This window comes from Schistocerca cancellata, chromosome 4 (genome assembly GCF_023864275.1).
Source record: "Schistocerca cancellata isolate TAMUIC-IGC-003103 chromosome 4, iqSchCanc2.1, whole genome shotgun sequence".
Classification (NCBI taxonomy): Eukaryota; Metazoa; Arthropoda; class Insecta; order Orthoptera; family Acrididae; genus Schistocerca; species Schistocerca cancellata.
In genome coordinates, this window is record NC_064629.1 from 920,524,015 (window position 1) to 920,543,884 (window position 19,870).

The window sequence follows — 19,870 nt, forward strand, 5'->3', positions numbered from 1 at the left end:
CCAAACTGATCTTCGCTGAGGTCGGCTTCTACCAGTTTTCCCATTCATCTGTAAAGCATTCGTGTTAGTATTTTGCAACTGTGACTTATTAAACTGATAGTTCGGTAATTTTCGCACATGTCAACACCTGCTTTCTTTGGGATTGGAATAATTATATTCTTCTTGAAGTCTGAGGGTATTCGCCTGTCTCATACATCTTGCTCACCAAATGGGAGAGTTTTGTCATGACTGGCTCACCCAATACTATCAGTTGTTCTAATGGAATGTTGTCTAATCCAGGGGCCGTGTTTCGACTTAGGTCGTTCCGTTTTCTGTCAAATTCTTCACGCTATATCATATCTCCCATTTCATCTTCATTTACGTCCTCTTCCATTTCCATAATATTGCCCTCAAGTACATCGCCCTTGTATGGATCCTCTATATTCTCCTTCCACCTTTCTGCTTTACCTTCTTTGCTTAGAACTGGTTTTCTATCTGAGCTCTTGATATTCATACAGGTGGTTCTCTTTTCTCCATAGGTCTCTTTAATTTTCCTGTAGGCAGCATTTATCTTACCCCTAGTGATGTATGTCTCTACATCCTTACATTTGTCCTCTAGCCATCCCTGCTTAACCATTTTGCACTTCCTGTTGGTCTCATTTTTGAGACGTTTGTATTCCTTTTCGCCTGCTTCATTTACTGCATTTCTACTTTCATCAATTAAATATAATATCTCTTCTGTTACCCAAGGATTTCTACTAGCCATCGTCTTTTTACCTACTTAATCCTCTGCTACCTTCACTATTTACGCTCTCAAAGTTACCCCCTCTTCTTCTACTGTATTTCTTTCCTCCTGTTCTTGTCAATCATTCCCTAATTCTCTCTGTGAAACTCTCTACAACTTCTAGTTCCCTCAGTTTATCCAGGTCCCATCTCCTTAAATTCCTACCATTTTGCATTGTCTCCAGTTACAGTCTACAGTTCATAATCAATAACTTACAGTCTAAAACCTGATTCCTAAATCTCTGTCTTACCTTTGTATAACACATCTGAAACCTTCCAGAGTCCCCAGGCCTCTTCCATGTATACAAAACTTCTTTCATGATTCTTAAACCAAGTGTTAGCTATGGTTAAGGTATGCTCTGTGCAAAACTCTACCAAGAGGCTTCCTCTTTCATTTCTTATCCTCAGTCCATATTCACCTACTACGTTTCCTTCTCTTCCTTATCCTACTGTCGAATTCCAGCACCCCCCCCCCCCATGACTATTAAACTTTCGTCTCCCTTCACTATCTGAATAATTTCTTTTATCCCATGATACATTTCTTCAATCTCTTCATCATCTGCACACCTAGTTGGTATAGAAACTCGTAATACTGTGGTAGCTGTGGATTTCATATCTATCTGGGCTACATCATGCTTTCATCATGAAATTCTGCTAGACAAGCTCAAATATTGTGGGACAGTGCACAAATGGTTTAATTCGTACCTAACTGGAAGAGTGCACAAAGTTGAAATAAGTAGTTCTCATAATATGCAAAAATCAGCACATTCCTCAAACTGGGGAACCATCAAGAATGGGGTTCCACAAGGGTCAGTCTTGGGTCCTTTGTTGTTCTTAATATACATTAATGACTTGCCATTCTATATTCATGAAGAGGCAAAGTTAGTTCTCTCTGCTGATGATACAAGTATAGTAATCACACCTGACAAACAAGAATTAACTGATGAAATTGTCAATACTGTCTTTCAGAAAATTACTAAGTGGTTCCTTGTAAACGGACTCTCACTGAATTTTGATAAGACACAGTACATACAGTTCCGTACAGTGAATGGTATGATGCCATTAATAAATATAGACCTTAATCAGAAGCATATAGCTAAGGTAGAAAATTCCAAATTTTTAGGCATGTCCATTGATGAGAGATTAAATTGGAAGAAACACATTGATGATCTGCTGAAACGTTTGAGTTCAGCTACTTATGCAATAAGGGTCATTGCAAATTTTGTTGATAAACATCTTAGTAAATTAGCTTACTACGCCTATTTTCACTCATTGCTTTCATATGGCATCATATTTTGGAGTAATTCATCACTGAGGAATAAAGTATTTATTGCACAAAAGCGTGTAATCAGAATAATAGCTGGAGTCCACCCAAGATCATCCTGCAGACATTTATTTAGGGATCTAGGGATATTCACAGTAGCTTCTCAGTATATATACTCTCTTATGAAATTTGTTATTAACAACCAAACCCAATTCAAAAGTAATAGCAGTGTGCATAACTACAATACTAGGAGAAAGGATGATCTTCACTATTCAAGATTAAATCTAACTTTGGCACAGAAAGGGGTGAATTATACTGGCACTAAAGTCTTTGGTCACTTACCAAATAGTATCAAAAGTCTGACAGATAACCAACAAGTATTTAAGAAGAAATTAAAAGAATTTCTGAATGACAACTCCTTCTACTCCATAGAGGAATTTTTAGATATAAATTTAAAAAAAACAAAAAATATTAAAAAATAAATAAAAAAAAACACAAAAAATGAAAAAGTTGTTATTTAACTTAAGTATGTTTTTAAATTAACTTAATTATGTCATGTATTGGAAAATTTGACTCGTTCCACGTCATTATGAAATATCATATTCAAGATCCATGGAACTAGTATTAATCTAATCTAATCTAATCTAACAGTAATGTGTTGACTATGTTGTTTGTAGTAGCTTACTCACGCTTCTATTTTTTTATCCATTATTAAACCTACTCCTGCAATACCCCTATTTGATTTTAAATTTATTTGTATTCACCTGAGCAGAAATCTTGTTCCTCCTGCCACTGAACTTTTCTAATTCCCGCTATATCTACCTTTAAACTATGCATTTCCCTCTTCAAATTTTCTAAGCCACATGCCCGATTAAGGTATCTGACATTCCACACTCCGATCTGAAGAACGCCAGTTTTCTTTCTCCTAATACTGACGTCCTCCTGAGTAGTTCCCACCTGGAGATCCAAATGGGGGACTACTTTACCTCTTGAATATTTTACCCAAGAGGACGCCATCATCGTTTAACCAAACAGCAAAGCTGCATGCTAAAAAGAAAAATTAATAAACTGCTCTGAAGTAAATTTTTCGTGTGCAACGAAAAACTTCAGCACTATTAAATTCCTCCTCCTTACCGCAAGAGACCATCAAGAGGTTAAAACCACATGGTTGTGTACCTCCAAGACTGTATGGCCTTCCAAAGATTCATAAAGACGGTCTACCGCTGCGTCCAATAGTGAGCAACATTGGAGCTCCTACATATGATTTAGCTAAACATCTCGCTTCCTTACTGAGACCTTTCGTAGGCAAGTGCTCACATCACATACGAAACTCAGCTGATTTTATCAATAGACTGGGGGCTCTTCGTCTTAGCAGTGTAGACCTTCTAGTAAGTTTTGATGTGGTTTCACTTTTTACAAAAGTTCCTCTTGCTGATTCTTTGACACTGATTGGTAACATGTTTCCTGTTGATATCACTGCTTTGTTCAGGCACGCACTTTCCTCAACTTATCTTATGTTTAATCAAGAATATTTTGAACAGACTGACGGTGTCGCCATGGGTAGCCCCCTGTCTCCTTTGGTCGCCAACCTTTTTATGCAGGATTTTGAAGAGAGAGCGCTTGAATCAGCTACCCTGAAGCCAACAGCTTTTGGCGGTATGTGGATGACATTTTCATAGTGTGGTCTCATGGAGAAGATAAATTAATGGAGTTTCTACATCACCTCAACTCCATTCATAGCAACATCCTGTTCACCATGGAAATAGAGAAAGATGGTTGTTTGCCTTTCTTGGATGTCCTGGTTCGAAGGAAGAATGATGGTTCTCTAGGGCATTCAGTTTACCGGAAACCCACTCATACTGATTTGTACGTGCAAGCATCGAGTTGCCATAACCCATCGCAAACCATGAGTTTGCTTAAAACGATTGTTCATAGACCTCATATCGTCTCAGATCTAGATAGCTTATCTCAAGAACTCGCCCATCTAAAGACAGTATTCAGCGAAAATGGGTATTCCATCCGGCAGATTAGCAGGGCACTAACAGTTAAAACTAAGAAGCAGGAAGTGAATAAAGAGGAGAACATGCCGGAACAATCTTTAGCTTTTCTTCCTTTCGTTGGCAACACTTAGTTTAAAATAGCCAGAATCCTCCGAAAATTTCAGGTAAAAGTGGTTTTCCGCCCACCATCGAAGATTGCGGACCTTGAGGGATCAGTTAAGGACAATCTGTTACTACGAAAGGCCGGAATTTACAAGATACCGTGCCAATGTGGTATGGCTCACATAGGTCAAACCACACGCACCGTGAAAGAACGCTGCACTGAACATCAACGTTACACCCGCCTTTTGCAGCCAAGCAAGTCCGCTATTGCTGAACATTGTATTTCTACTGGACATTTAATGGAGTATGAGAAAACAATGATTTTGTCCACAGCAACGTCTTTCTGGGACTCCATTATTAAAGAATCCGTAGAAATACGACTGGCGGAAAATCTGTTAAACAGTGACAGCGGCTACCAGCTGGACAGTGCATGGAATCCCATCATCTCCACGATTTGCTCAAATCGAAGACGACATAATGTGTCGACGGCCGTGGCAAACAGCAACGCAGAGGGCGTCTGAGTTCCGCTATTCCACCAGCGAGGGCGCTGCCGGCGGGCAGTGTTGGTTCAACTATCAAGTTTTCGACCCATGCGCAGAATAGTTACAGTACGCTATATATTGCGGAGCGGAGGACGTTATCGCCACTTCCAACTATAACCTGGCGTTGTTCCCCCCCCCCCCCCCTCCCCAGGGCTCCCTTTTTTACTCTTCCCTCCTTCTCCCAGAGCGGATTTTCCTCCTTCCCCCCCTCCCCCTGAGACCCTGCACCCCATACTTGCCTCTTTCCTTCCCCCGCCCCTCCCTACCTGGCCCTCTTCAGCGCGCCCCCCGCTCATCTCCCCCATCTCTTCCCCTCCCTCCCTTCTTCCAGTCTCCCTCATCTCCTTGCGCCTGGCAGTTCCTCTGTCTTAATCATCGTCAGTGTGCCACATCAGTGTTGTGTTTAGTGCTGTTTCTCCTGTGCGTCAAGAGGTGTGATTTTAATTGTGTACTGCCTTGAGGTTCGCCATCAGTGTTTGTTATGTGCTACACCATCCGTCGATACCTTTCATGCTCCAGTCATACTGTGCCTTGTGTTCTTTTACTTGTCGCAGTGTGTGGCTTCTTGTGTGTGCTATTTTTAAACAGTTTCAACAGTTTTTTATCTCCATTTTATGGTCACCCCGTTTTTTGTCTATTGCCTTCCATGATGATCCCCCTTTTTTATATCTATGTTCACCATATTATCTCCTTTGTATATTTTTAAATGTCTTCTATTGTTTGTTCTATGTCTTTCGGCTGAAGAGCAGCGCATATGCTGCTGCCAGCCCGCCCCGATGGGGAATTGAATAACAATAAAGAAAAAAAAAAAACGTTATCGCCAGTCTGCGACGGCTCACCTGAAGATGACTGGCAGGTACCCAGTTGAAATATCATGCGAAGTATTGAACGACGACCGGCTGCAAGCCCGAAATTTGTTTGAATAATAAACTGCTCGTCTGCCTTGATGAATTAGAGTCATCCAACCCAGTTAACATAATCTGCCTCTCTGAACATCATGTAACCAGTGGTATAGACATGTTCAGTGTTGCATGACTGGGGTAGCTTCACACTTTTGTAGGGCAGAAATAGGGGATGGAGGAGTTACCACATTCATCGGAAATACCATAAATATAATAACATAGGCATTCATAAATTTTGCTTGGAGCACCATATGGAAGTATATGCAACAGAAGTGGTGTTTCATAATACATTATTCACAAAACTAAGTGTATACCAAGTATCAGCAGGTAACTTTAATCTGTTCATAAATCACTTTGAAGCTCTGTTGGCCTATTAAACAACAAAAAGGAAAGAATTAGTGGTTGCTGGTGACTTTAATGTAGATTTTCTTGAAAATTCTTCCAGTAACAACTTACTGCAGTCAGAAACATTGTCATTCAACTTAATTCATATTGCTAACTTTCCAACTAGAATAGCTAAGGGCCATCGATAACGTCTTTATAAAAATGTTTAATGAACAAAATTATATTATAAAACCAATAATAAGCTGCCTATCAGACCATGACATGTAGTTATTTTTGCTAAATGTGAATACTGATCAGGACATAAAATCTACTAAATCTGAGTTCAAGAGGATAGTCAGTAAGCCAAAATTGATTATTTTAGGGAACTTCTCGAAGATGTGAATTGGAGTGATGTGTACAATGCTCATAACATGAATGAGAAATACAACACTTTTATTAACAATGTCTGTAACTTATTTGAAAACTGTTTCCCCCCGAAAGTAACCCAGATGAGACTAAGGTTTATAAAAAAGCATGGATTACGTAAGGAATAAAGATATCTCGTAAGATAAAAAGGAAACTATATCTATCAGTGAGAAACACTGATATAAAAGCTATAGAGCACTACAAAACACACTGCAAAATATTGAAGATAGTAATATGGACACCAAAGAAAATGCAGTAACAGAAAAGGATACTCACACCAGATAACAAAATAAAGGCAAAATGGGATATAGTATAGAAAGAAACTGGTAGAACCAAAGACAAAGAGGAGCACATAGCATTAAGAGTAAATATTAGATGGGTAACAGATGTCTGCAGTGCTGCTGAACTTTCCAATAAGCACTCCATGACTATTACTGAAAAGGTGGGTTGTCAGGTTCAGTAGATGCTGCCATGGAATATCTCAGACCAGTCACTATAAATAACTACAATAATATGACTATGACCCTCACAACACCTGTAGAAGTAATGTCCACCATAAAATCCTTAAGATCAAAAAATTCCAAGGGCTATGATATCATATCAAGAAAAGTTAATTAAACAGTATGCCTCTAGTTTTGTAACATTTTAAGTTATTTGTGTAACCTGTCTTTTATCAGTGGAACATTTCCTGAATGGTTGAATATGCTGAAGTTAAGCATTTGTATAAGAAATGAGATAAAGAATACCATAAAAGTTCCATCCAAGTTCATTTTTGTCTACGTTCTCAAAAATGTTAGGAAGGTAATATGTAGTCGTCTTCTTAACCATCTGATCACAAATGAAATATTATGCAAGACACAATTTGGATTTCTAAAGGGTACTGATATTCAGGAAGCTATCTCTCATACAGTGAGAATGTACTTAATTCGTTAGACTATAAATTACAGGCTACTCGTATATTTTGTGATTTGTCAAAGGCATTTGACTTTGAAAATCACAATACCCTTTTAAGTAAATTAGTATATTACAGTGTAACAGGAAATGCTGTAAAATGGTTCTGATTGGCAGGAAACAAAGGGTGTCAATAGGAAAGAGATATGTATTAAGCTATCAGGTATTATCCAACTGGGAAACAAAAACATGTGGTTCTCCCCAAGGTTCCATCTTTGGGCCCCTACTTTTTTATATGTATGTCAATGACCTTTAGTCAGTAACAGTACCAGATTCCAAGTTTGTTTTGTTTTCAGATGATACAAACATTGCAATAAATAGTAAATCAAGTATAGCCTTAGGAAGGTCGACAAATGAAATTTTCATGGACATTAATAAATGGTTCATAGCCAATTTTCTGTCACTGAACCTTGGAAAAATATACTATATGCAATTAAGAACTTGTGAAAGGTTTCCTGCTAGTATACGCCTAAAATATGATGACACGCAGATAGAATAATTTGACAGTGTTAAATTCTTGAGATTATAACTTAATAGTAAATTTAACTGCTGAAGTGCCTAAACAAATCTCTGGTTAATATGAAGATGTTGATAGACAGAGTTGATATAAAAATAAAAAAGCCATCGTACCAGGCTTACTTTCATTCCATAATGTCATATGGGATTATTTTCTGGGGTAACTCACCAAGTGACACTAAAGTTTTCTGAGTCCAATAATGTGCCTTACAAATTATTTGTGGTGTGAACTCAAGTGTGTCCAGCAGAGTGTCGTTTAAGAAACTGGGGATACTCACTACTGCTTCCTAATATATTTATTTCTTAATGAAATGGTTTGAACAAAAGATATATTGTTATTAAAAATATATATTTTTTTCAAACCAGCAGCTCAGTTCAGAGTACCAGTACTAGAAGTAAGAATAGCTTTCACAGAGATTTCAAGTCACTTACTTTGGTTCAGAAAGGTTTCCACTACTCACATAGACATCTTCAATAACATGCCAACAGCCATTAAAAATTGAACTAATAATAAAGTTCAGTTTCAGGAGAGACTAAGGGATTTATTGGTGGCCAATTCCTTCTACTCAATTGATGAATTTCTTAGCATAACCAGTTAGTGCACGTATGTTATCAATAATATCACATACTGTGAATATTGTGTACAATCTGACTTCTCTACAAATTCTGTGCAGTAATGCGATCATTGTACGTAAGTGCCATAAGATGATTTTATTTTATTTATTTATTTTGTTTGTGATGCATGGCTACATTAACCTAAGAATTATCATATGCACGTAAGTGTATTGAACATTTAATATTTGATGACAAGTTTTATATCCTTTTAAATGTAAATATGGTTTAGAGGTTTTTGACCGATCCCACATCCACAAGGGCAATTTCATTAAGGATATTTGGAAGGTACATTAGCCTATCTGTTCTTATTTTGTAAATATTTGTTGTGTATTCTTGTTTTCTGACATGTTTCACATCCCAGAGGATCTCCTCACTTTGCATCAGTTGGAATGAAAAGTACATCTAATCTAAAAAATAAAATAATTTCCTGTGCTCCCTCACCCTGAATGGATAATCAGAGCTCTTTATAGTGCCGGTTTTAGGCAAAAATACTTCTTTGTTAGCTTTTGCTACACCCCAAAAAAGTTAGATACGTGAAATGTAAGTTTTTTAAAAATTTTCCAGTGTTACCTGTATACTAGAAGATTTAAGGTTATGACGTGTTATGTCACTGAAATTTTTGCTTTGCCTGAAAGATTGATCTAGTCGTTAAACACGTTGGGCTTTCAAGCTCAGTGAATTTGAATATGAGGTCATCCATGAGCCAGGTAGAAAACACATGAATGGAGACATGTTAAATTGCAAAGTTGCTGTGTTGAGCACATGGGGCAGAGTGTGGTGGAATGGCAACAAGCACAGACAAAGGATAAAGATTGGTGGGCCTTTAAGTTATGACTGCACTTTATCATACATGAGAATTTGTTGAGAAGAGTCACGAAATGTGGACCATGTGTCGCAGTCCTGGCACTTTTCCAGCAGGCTCATGAGCATGTGTTGTCAGATCATGGTGCCTGATGAACAATAGGCAGGCATGCTGCAAACGATTTTGATGGAGGTATAATCGTGTGACATGGAGCAGTATGCCAGGGATTGTGTGCTAAGTGCACAAAGAGTGGGTATTTTGGATCAGAAAATGCCTTTTTAGAGGTTGCCAGAGGCATTAACACCATTTAAAATGCTTTGGCTCGACCTTTGTGGACCATTCAACAAAACACTTGCAGGGAATAGATTTGTGCTTACAATCAGTGAGCATTTTTATGGTGACCAGTAATGGTAGTAATTCTAGACAAAGAGGCCAGCACTGTGGCACAGGCATTAGTTAACAGTTGTATACTGAGGTCTGGAGTTCCTGATACCCTAAGTATCAGATCAGGGTATGAACTTCATTTTAGAACTTATGAAACAGCTGTACCATCTTTTACGTATTCAGAAGTTGTGAGCAAATCCATTCCACCCTTAAATCAACAGTAGGATTTGGTGTGTCCATAAGACCATTTCGAAGATGATAAGCTTTTACATGAATGTGATAACTGTCTTCCATATGAGGCTTGAGCAAACAAATCGAAGACTCATATGGGAATAGGCATGTCACCTTTTGAGTTGGTGTATGGGATGAAGATGCTGTCCCCCTTTGACGTTTTAAGTTCTAAATTGGGGCCGGACTGCAAATCAGTAAAGAAGTTTGCCAGAATAATATGGGAGGTATGGAGAAACAAACAAGTGGACTACGCAAAGGCTCTGGACCTCCAGGAACAGCTGAAGAGGCGCATGGGCAAATTGCTGCAGCATTGAACAGGGCAGTGAGTATTGATCATTAATCCCTATACCAATTCCTATACACCAAAGGGAAATGCAAAGAAGTTCTTGACCAAGTGTCACACACCGTATCAGGTCATGGAGATGACTGCACCAGTTAAGGTGAAGGTACAATATTATACCAAAACATCTATCTTTTACATCGGTCAGGTAAACCATTTAAAGATGAGATAGATGGGCTACCACAGCTAGCTGTGACTGACCTGGTATGCAGAGATACAGCATGCAGAAAGAAGGAACCTCTATTAATTAGATGGAACAAGGTACATGACATGCTTGATGCTTTGAGGTCACATAATTACTTACGTTGTGATTATTTGCAATGTTTTGTTGGTGTTCAATTTATTATTGATGTTAGAGTTTATGGATATGATTTACATTGTCTAAGTGTTCGGATGGATTTAGTGTTATCATACAAATGGCAAGTGTATTTTCCTTTTGTCATTGAAGCGTTATTGTCGTGTTTCTATGGTGTTGTTTCTTGTTTCTACTCGTCGTTAGTTACTCGTTTCAGTAGGAGGGAGGAGAGATGGATACGAATAAGGACAAAAGTGGCTGAATGATACCTGTTCTTCTGAAAACTCAGATTTAATGGCACTCTCGGTATTCTGAATGACACCTGTATCTGACTTTAAATACCATCAACCACTATGCAAACAGAGCTTACTTTCGTTGCTTTGAACACGTACCAGGCACAAACATTTAGATTGGTGGCTTAAATGCATTTAAAAATTGGTTAAATAGAGTGAAGAAAAAGAAACACCTGTCAGATCGTTGTATGATCGAAGGAATAAATTAGAATTTTATTGAACGTTATTAAGGGAAGATAAGAACTGAATGATTTTACAGAGGCTGATTAGGAAGCAGGGTTGTGATACGAGATGTAACAGTTGCAAGTGAAGACTCACTGAATACTTATTTCTGAATTAAAACACACGAGGATATTAAATAAAACAACATTGCTTGGAATGCTGCGACACATGGTATCTTGTCTATCGTAAGAACACAACCTGCACACATGGAACCAATCCTGCTAAATAACGGGTAGGATTTATCTGATGCACGTCCATGAACATCCACACTGACCATCCACATAGCAAAAGGGATAGAATTTAGAAGGATGTTTCCACATTCTACGTTTTAGAGCATAGGGTCAGAGAGTAATTAGTTTTGACCATCAACTTCTGAGAAAAAAGGCCCATTACAGGAATTCGGTATAACTTCATTAATTTGACGGTACTATTATTAAATAACAGAACATCTACTCCTCTACTCCGCAGTGGAATTGAGGATTTATTATGATCACGAGCTGTAATTCCATCTCATTGCAGCCTCATAGCGCACAGAGACACGAAAGTGGCGCAGCAGAATGCAGGTTAGTAAACCAATGAAAATAAAATACGAAACGGATGCTAAATCAAACGCAGAAAATCACACGACACATTCATACATGGTACGCAAAACTAACTGATTTTCTACATCATATGGCGTCACCGTTCAGCAATACCAAGTTGTAATTGAACAAAGGATCACATTAAGTAAGTTGAATATTAATAAAAATAACATTCAACTTACTTAATGTGATCCTTTGTTCAATTACAACTTGGCATTGCTGAACGGTGACGCCATATGATGTAGAAAATCAGTTAGTTTTGCGTACCATGTATGAATGTGTCGTGTGCTTTTCTGCGTTTGATTTAGCATCCGTTTCGTATTTTATTTTCATTGGTTTACTAACCTGCATTCTGCTGCGCCACTTTCGTTTCTCTGTGCGCTATGAGGCTGCAATACACATTAACAGAAGAATTAAAGAAGCTGAAAATCCAAATCCTAGCAGTACAAGAGACCAGATTTCCTGATAATCAAATCACTGACTACAATGGCTTCAGAATTTTCAAAAGTGGAACGGACAGAAAAATTGGTAAAGGGGCAAACATGCTTGGTATGGCCTTTATGGTCGAAAAATCCTCAGTTAAATTTGTAAAATCTGTAAAAACTATTAGCAATAGACTAATGTTTCTTAGGTTGAAACACAAGAATAAATATTACACCCTAATTAATGTTCACGCACCCTGCAACGTTGACAATAGAAAGGACCTAGACAATGTGGATAAATTTTGGGAACGATTAGAACTTGAAATGTCAAAGATACCGAGGAATGATGTCAAAATACTTCTTGGAGATTTCAATGCACAGATTGGCAGAGAAAAGAAATACAGGAAGACGGTTGGGCTATACCCAGCACACAAATTGACCAACAAAAATGACATGCGACTAATCCAACTTTGTCAACAATTCAACATGAAAATCAGCTCAACGTCGTTCAATAAGAAACCAAGAAAACAGAAGACCTGGAGATCCCCTATAAGCCAATTGGGAGAATTTCAAATTGACCATGTGGCCATCTCATATAACTTCCAAAAAGAGATCAGAGATATCCAGGTTAGGAGAGGTGCAAATATTGACTCAGATCATTATCTCACAGGAGTTCGGGTCCAATTCACCCCAAGAAGGAAAACACCAAGAATTCCACCAGCAATCCCAAAATTTGACCTACAAAAACTAACAGAATCAGAAACAATTAAAAAATGGGAAAATTCTCCCGCAAACAACTGGGAAACATTCAAGGAAAAAATCACAAAAATAGCGAAGGAGCAAATACCATTGAAGAAGAAGCACAAACATCCGTGGTGGAATATGGAATGCGAAAAGGCAATTCAAGTTCGTACAGAAGCCTTTGCGAAGTACAGTTCAAATAAAAATGAGAAAACTCTTCAAAACTTTTTAGAAACATGGAAACTTTCAAATAAACTTATTAGACAAGAGCAGAGAAAGTATGTAACTCAGCAACTGGAATCAATAGAGGCAGATTTTAAAAATTATAATACGCATGGATTCTACAAAACCTTTGCAAACCAAATTAAAGGGTATATCCCTCAAAATGTCTGTTTTCGGAAATCAGATGGGAATCTGGCACTAAGCGACGAAGAAAACTGTGAAGAATTAGCCAAATATTTTGAAACGCTACTAAACTGTGCAGAACCAACAGAAGTTCTTCCAATATCCAGCACTAAAGCCCTGCAACAGCAAGACTCTGTACCGCCAACTGAAGAAGAAATTATCAAACACATAAACAAACTCAAAAATAACAAAGCATCAGGAGAAGATGGAATTGTAGCCGAATTTCTCAAAAGTCTAGGGTCTAACTCAAGAAATGAGCTAGTTAAAATTATTCAAAACATATGGGTTACTGAAGAAATACCAGAAGATTGGAAATGTGCCCTAATACATCCGTTACATAAAAAAGGGGATAAATCGGATGTGAACAACTATAGAGGAATCTCCTTACTTGCCGTCACATACAAGATATTATCAGCTTGTCTTCTTGAAAGAACACAAAAACTGTTAGAACCCAAAATCTCAGATTTCCAAGCTGGTTTCAGACCAAACAGATCATGTCCAGAACAAATTTTAAACTTGAAATTGATTACAAGGATGAGACAAATGCGAAAGAAGCCTACAGTATATGTCTTTGTCGACTTTAAAAAGGCATATGATTCAATTCACAGACCCACACTATTTAAAATTCTTGAAGAACAAGGACTGGATAAGAAGACACGGAACATCATAGAGCAGACATTAACAAATACAAAATGCAAAGTGAAATTCATGGGAAAACTTTCAAAATCATTTGAGATAAAAACTGGGGTTAGACAAGGTGATGGATTATCACCTCTGTTATTTAACTTAGTTCTGGATAGAGTCATGGCAGAATGGGAAAAAGAACTCAAAAAAGAAAAGTACTGGAAACCAATATCACTGGGAACCAAAAAAGATGACCTACAAATCCCCTACTTAGCCTACGCAGACGATCTTGCAATAATGGCAGATTCTAGTGAAATGGCAGTCAAACAGATAGAAACCTTAAAAGAGTGTGCAGGAAAAGTTGGCCTACAAATATCTTTTGAGAAAACGGTGTTTACAACAACAAATCTAGAAATTTCTAAGCTACAAACCAAATATGGAGAAATTAAGAGGGTACCATACTTTAAATATTTAGGAGGGATAATTTCTGAAAAATACTCACAACAAGAAAGAATATTAAAAGCTCGTAGGGGTCTAGGGCTGGTCCAAAACATTTACAATAAAAAATGTCTATCTATAAATACAAAAATTAAACATTATAAGTCGGTAATTAAACCAATAATGCTATATGCCAGCGAAACCTTGACACTTAAAAGAAAAACAGATATGGAAAACCTGAAGAAAGAGGAAAGGAAAATCATTAGGAAAATTCTGGGACCAAGATGGACCAAAGAGGGGTATAGATTACAGAAAAATTCTAAAATTGAAGAATATTCTAACATAGAGATAGACATGAGGAAGAGGCGTCTAAAATTCTATGGGCACATAATGAGACTTCCCGATCACAGACTTACAAAAAGAATAGTAAGATACGTAGCATCCCTTGTTAATGGAGGAGAATGGATCAAAAATGTAAAGAAAGATCTGGAATTAGCCAACATTACTACTGAAGACATGAACAAAAGAAACAATTTCAAACTTAAAGTTGACAAATGGGAGGTCAAACCAGAGACAAAAGCGCCGAGAACTGGAACAAAATGGAGCGAAGAAAGAAAAGCTGAATTCTCGCAAAGAATGAAGACCTGGTGGGCAAACAAGAAGAATAAGAAACCCCAGAAGTGAACCATCTTTACTTAGCGTCTTCCAAGTTGGGAGCTTTACGACTAATAATAATAATAATAATAAAAATAACACCAATGCCTAGCTAAAGTCATTTTTGTACTGTGATTACTGATATGTATACAGTGAAGGACTACTAGAAACTCAAAAAAACTCCTTACACGTTTCAGTGTATGCTGCTAGAGATGACCACTCAGACCTCTTCAGCGACACAGGGAAATCTGTAAAGCTTGCACGCTACTGTAGCCCAGGTCCTCACACAAGCCAGAAACGCTCAGAGATGCTGCATGGTTGCTACCATGCATGTTCGTACCTCCGTGGTTCGTAACGATCACAGAAACCTTGCAACCAAAGAGTTCTGAAGTACCACACACAAACAACTCACACATTCACTCTAACAGACGAAAACAAGAACAGGAAAGATATGGCCCGCATACACGATAAACAGGTCAAATGGACGCATACAAAACATGAAACATAAATTATAAATTGAGAAATCGCTCTGTCTTAGCGTATAAATCCTGCTGAGGCTATTGAATCACGCACTCTCTCGTTGATATTTCCCTCCAGTTTCAAGCACTGACGCACCGAACACCGGAGGTGAGAAAAGATGCTGTAAAACCGAAGTTCGCTCTGGAAATTCAATGGAACGACTCAAGGTATTGTTGATTTCAAATAACAGGGAAGCTCACGTAGTTAGTATGTCGTTAGCGGATTTGAAGAGGTGCACTCAAGGGAGTATTATTGTCTGTCCAGACAGACCGGTACAGATTGACATGCGAAAATGTGAGACGAATATGCTTTGGGGAAAATGAATGAGACACGTTGCAAAGAGGCAAACTTCTCCACATGGTATTACTTTCAAAAGGTGGCTGTGCTCGGCCTTCTCTCCAGAAAGTGTGTTGATAAATTGCTATGTAAAAGGGAAACATTAGGGGTTGAGAAAATTGGAAATGCAGGGAAGCAGCATTATCATTAATGATACGGCTTGTGTGATCGTCGAGAAGGATTTCCGTTTTCCGTCTACGCTGACTGGTACAACTGTCATGGCATTGACCCGAATACGTTGTGTTGATCAGAAGGGTCACTAAGGGTATTACCCGCCAAAATCTTATTATGTTAATGCCACTCTCAACTCTGAACTTATGCATTCGTTAGATAAATTTACATAATCACAGCGGGGGAAAATTCAGTGCAGCAGATGTTACAGCGTGTGCAATATTTCAAGAAAATTATCGTCACAAGATTATGGCTCGTTTCACACTGGGACACTTGTGACGGTCACCGGTGACGGTCACTGATAGAGATACATTCGTTTGAATTGGAGCATTCACACCGGGACACTACACTGAGTCACCGAGTCACGGTGACCCAGCAGTGACTCACCCTCGCCACATGTGACGGACACCGACACTGTGTTCGCTGCGGTCACCGCCGGACATGCATTAGCCTGTATTGGAGTGTTCACACTGGGACACCGATCACAGACACAGCAGTGCAGAGTTGCCAACAGACAGGCAGCCGTTGCTGAGCCCAGTGGTTCTCCACATAGTGCAGCCATGAGTTTAGAGTTCATCAACACAGAAGATTTTATAAGTGAAGTGGAAAGTCGTCCCGTTATTTGGGATATGAAAAGCGATGACTACAGTAACAAAGTAAATGAAAGCGTGGCAAGAAATTATTACGAAGTTTGTGCCTGATTTCGATGAAAAGAGCATAGATGAAAGAAACTTTTTCACTTTAATACCGTATTTTTCGGACCACAAGAATAGCGAAATATATTTTCTACCCCTGTACGAGGCTAGGAGGTTAATAACGTACAAGGAGAATGCTATCCCTCACCCACTTTTCTTTTGCATTACCAATAGCAAGTGTACTGTTATGCAGTCTCAATGGGAGAAGAATGGACAAAATGGATGAGCGCAGAAACCATGTACTCACCCCTACAGAGCGAATGAAAGTAAAATAAAATAAATAGTTTTATTTCAACATTTTCATAACATAATTAAGGGTACCTCTTTTCGTAGTCTAATAAGACGCTCCGCCTTATGGTCCGAAAAATACAGTTAAAATATTATTCAAAACAACAATAATTTACGCATATGTTGTTACTATAATAATAAATTTTATTTATTTACCATAATACTATTGACTTACAAGTTTTTGACACCCGAATGAGAACAGTGCTCGTGCTTGGATTCTGTTCAATTAGGTACACACAACTGTAATGCAAAAAAGTGCATTGTAATTATAATTGTAATTGCAAGTTTTAATCAGTTCAGTGAACGCAACAGTATGGTTTGTTACAGTTAACATGGTAATAATTGAACACTGCACATTTCAAATACAATTCCAATGAACATTTAGGCCTAACGACATTAATGTTCACATAACATTTCTAGCACTTAGATTTTTTGCAGCTGCCATGGCACTTCGCCTTCAGGGCTGATGAAGTAGTTTGCGAAACCTTCTCTGATACCGTTCGCAATATTTCCTCCACGGACCGAGCAAGGTGACATGTCCTGCAATCCCTGAATAGTTAACGTATCCTAAAACTGTATTCCATCACGATCACGCACAAAGTTATGGAGGAGGCAACATGTCTTCACAATAGACTCTGCCAAATCTAATTTAACATCCAGTGGTCGATAGAAAATGCACCACTTGTTTGCAAGAATTCCAAAAGTACACTCGATGTACCTTCTAGCTCTGCACAGTCAATAGTTGAACACACGTTTTTTAATGTCTAAATACTTTCCAACATAAGGGCGCAAAATGAATTTTGACAATCTGAAACCTTCATCTCCTACTAACATGAATGGCATAGGTCTTTCAAACGATAATGACAGTTGTTTTGGTGCAGGTAAATCTAGCGTACCATCTTGTAGTTTATTATTTAACACTGTATTACGAAACACAGTTGAGTCGGACGATTTGCCACATGCTCCAGCGTCTATGAATAAGAATTTGTACGTCGAATCACAAACAGCTAACAACAGAATGGAAAAATAGTTCTTATAATTATAGTAGAGTGAACCATTGGAAGTGGGTTTTACAATTCTGATGTGCTTCCCGTCCACTGCACCCACACAATGAGGAAAGTTGGCCCTCTTATGGAATCCTTCACCTGAGGCAAGCCATAGATCTTTCGAAAGGTCGGGAAAACATATTGACTTCATTTTATGCCATATGGCAGAGCAAACGTCTCGTATAATATACGAGATAGTTGATACTCCACTTCTGTACTGAAAATTTAAGTCCATCATGGATGATCCGGCCCCCAAGTACCTGTAAAAAAAAGATAAAGCATATGGAGCAAAACTACAAAATTATGCAGGTTACACACAAACATACACACGCACGCACACGTAGACATTATAGATAACCAGCTGAAACACTCGGCAACTATAATTTTAATAAATGTTAATAATTGTACTATGCCTATAACTTTCGCGCAAGTGACAAAGTTTCATCGCAATCGGATGAACGGTACGGCTGCGCATAAAGTACGAACAAAACCAAACAAACATTCATTTTTATATATTAGATATTACAATACTATGGTGATTTTTGTTTGTTGCAGGAAATGGAAGAGCTTAAGGGCCAATTATACCAGAGAGTTATTAAGGCAAAAAACAGAAAAGGGTGGTTCTGCAGCAACTGGTAGGAAGAAGTATATCTACTTCGATCAGCCGCGATTCCTAACAACTGACTGTAAGAACACTACTTCTAGTATTGACAATGATGATGATGAAGACAGAAATGAGTTTCATGAAGGAGAAAATTTAGAGCAGGAGGCACGTGAAGAAACTGCTGAGCGACGGCACAAAAGGCCACGTGAAAAGAAGAGTCTTGAAGAAGAAGATATCCTATATAACATTTTGAAGGAAAATTACGCCAGAAAAGACAATTCATCACAGCAAGCCGACGAAGACAGCTTGTTTATGCAGTCTTTATTTCCTGAATTAAAAAAATTACCCAGTTATGCAAGATTGAAAGTGAAATCAGATTTGATGAATGTCATTATTAATGCCCAACAATATTACAGCGCTTCTGCTTCCTCTTCGTCCCAAATAGGATTTGCGCCGGTACCAAATTACGTTACGGGGTATCCGCATCACGACCGTGCATATCATGGAACGAGGACAGTCGAGGTTGTCCGATCAGTTACCAGCTGTGTGCTCGCCAGCGGCCTCCGAGTACAGTGACGAGTCCTTAATATACTTTTCAACAGCACAGGCAGAGAAGCAATGAACTTAAAACTATCAGTGAAAGTTTTACAATATTTTGTAATGTATATTAATACCAGTTAAAATCTGTAAAATGTGTTTTCAATAAAATAAAATAATACTGCAGAACCTACCCTAATGTAAGAGCAAGTTTTTCCTCTGGTGGGACAGCCTTCCTTAGTGTAGTGTCTTTTCCTGTGATTGCTTCTTTCACATTTTCTAGTAGTTCCTCAAATGAAGTTTTTGACATTCGAAAATACTGGAAAAACTTCTTCTCAGATTGTCTCAGATCGTCATAAAGGGTGTAATACAATCCTTTCTCCAGCCGATCACGTAGCAGTGGACGTATGTGTAATGAACATTTTGTCTTCATTCTCCTCCTCCTCCTCATTACAAGTACTAACAACAGTTCCTCCTCGCTCGGGTCCATTTCACCAACTAATCAGTTGGCAACAGTTGCAGTGTGGGACACCAGTGACCCAGGAGTGTTCGCCACAGTCACCGGTGACCGTCACAAGTGTCCCAGTGTGAAACGAGCCTATATCGACAAGCATTCAGCCACCAGTTACGGCGTGTTTCTGCTTGGTATTTGCATATTTCTATCTGTAATAAACACAGACGTGCACAGTCTTCAGATCCACCGACGCACCAGTTGCTAGTCGAGTGGTTAGCCAGCATGGGCCAAGGGAACAGTCGATGGAAGTAAAATCACTCTATTTAAATAGTATAGGAATTAGATTAAGGATTGTTTGATAACAAGGTTCTTGAAACCGCACTT

General features: G+C 38.4%; 1 protein-coding gene across 1 annotated transcript in view; it reads left to right on the forward strand.

Annotated features, from left to right (window-relative positions):
* The first annotated feature begins 18,127 nt into the window (after positions 1-18,127).
* Positions 18,128-19,870, forward strand: part of LOC126184505 (uncharacterized) — a 240,571-nt gene continuing 238,828 nt past the window's right edge. Inside the window, exon 1 of the mRNA XM_049926897.1 lies at positions 18,128-18,153. Within this exon, the coding sequence (XP_049782854.1) occupies positions 18,128-18,153 (26 nt within the window). The remainder of the gene's footprint in view (positions 18,154-19,870) is intronic.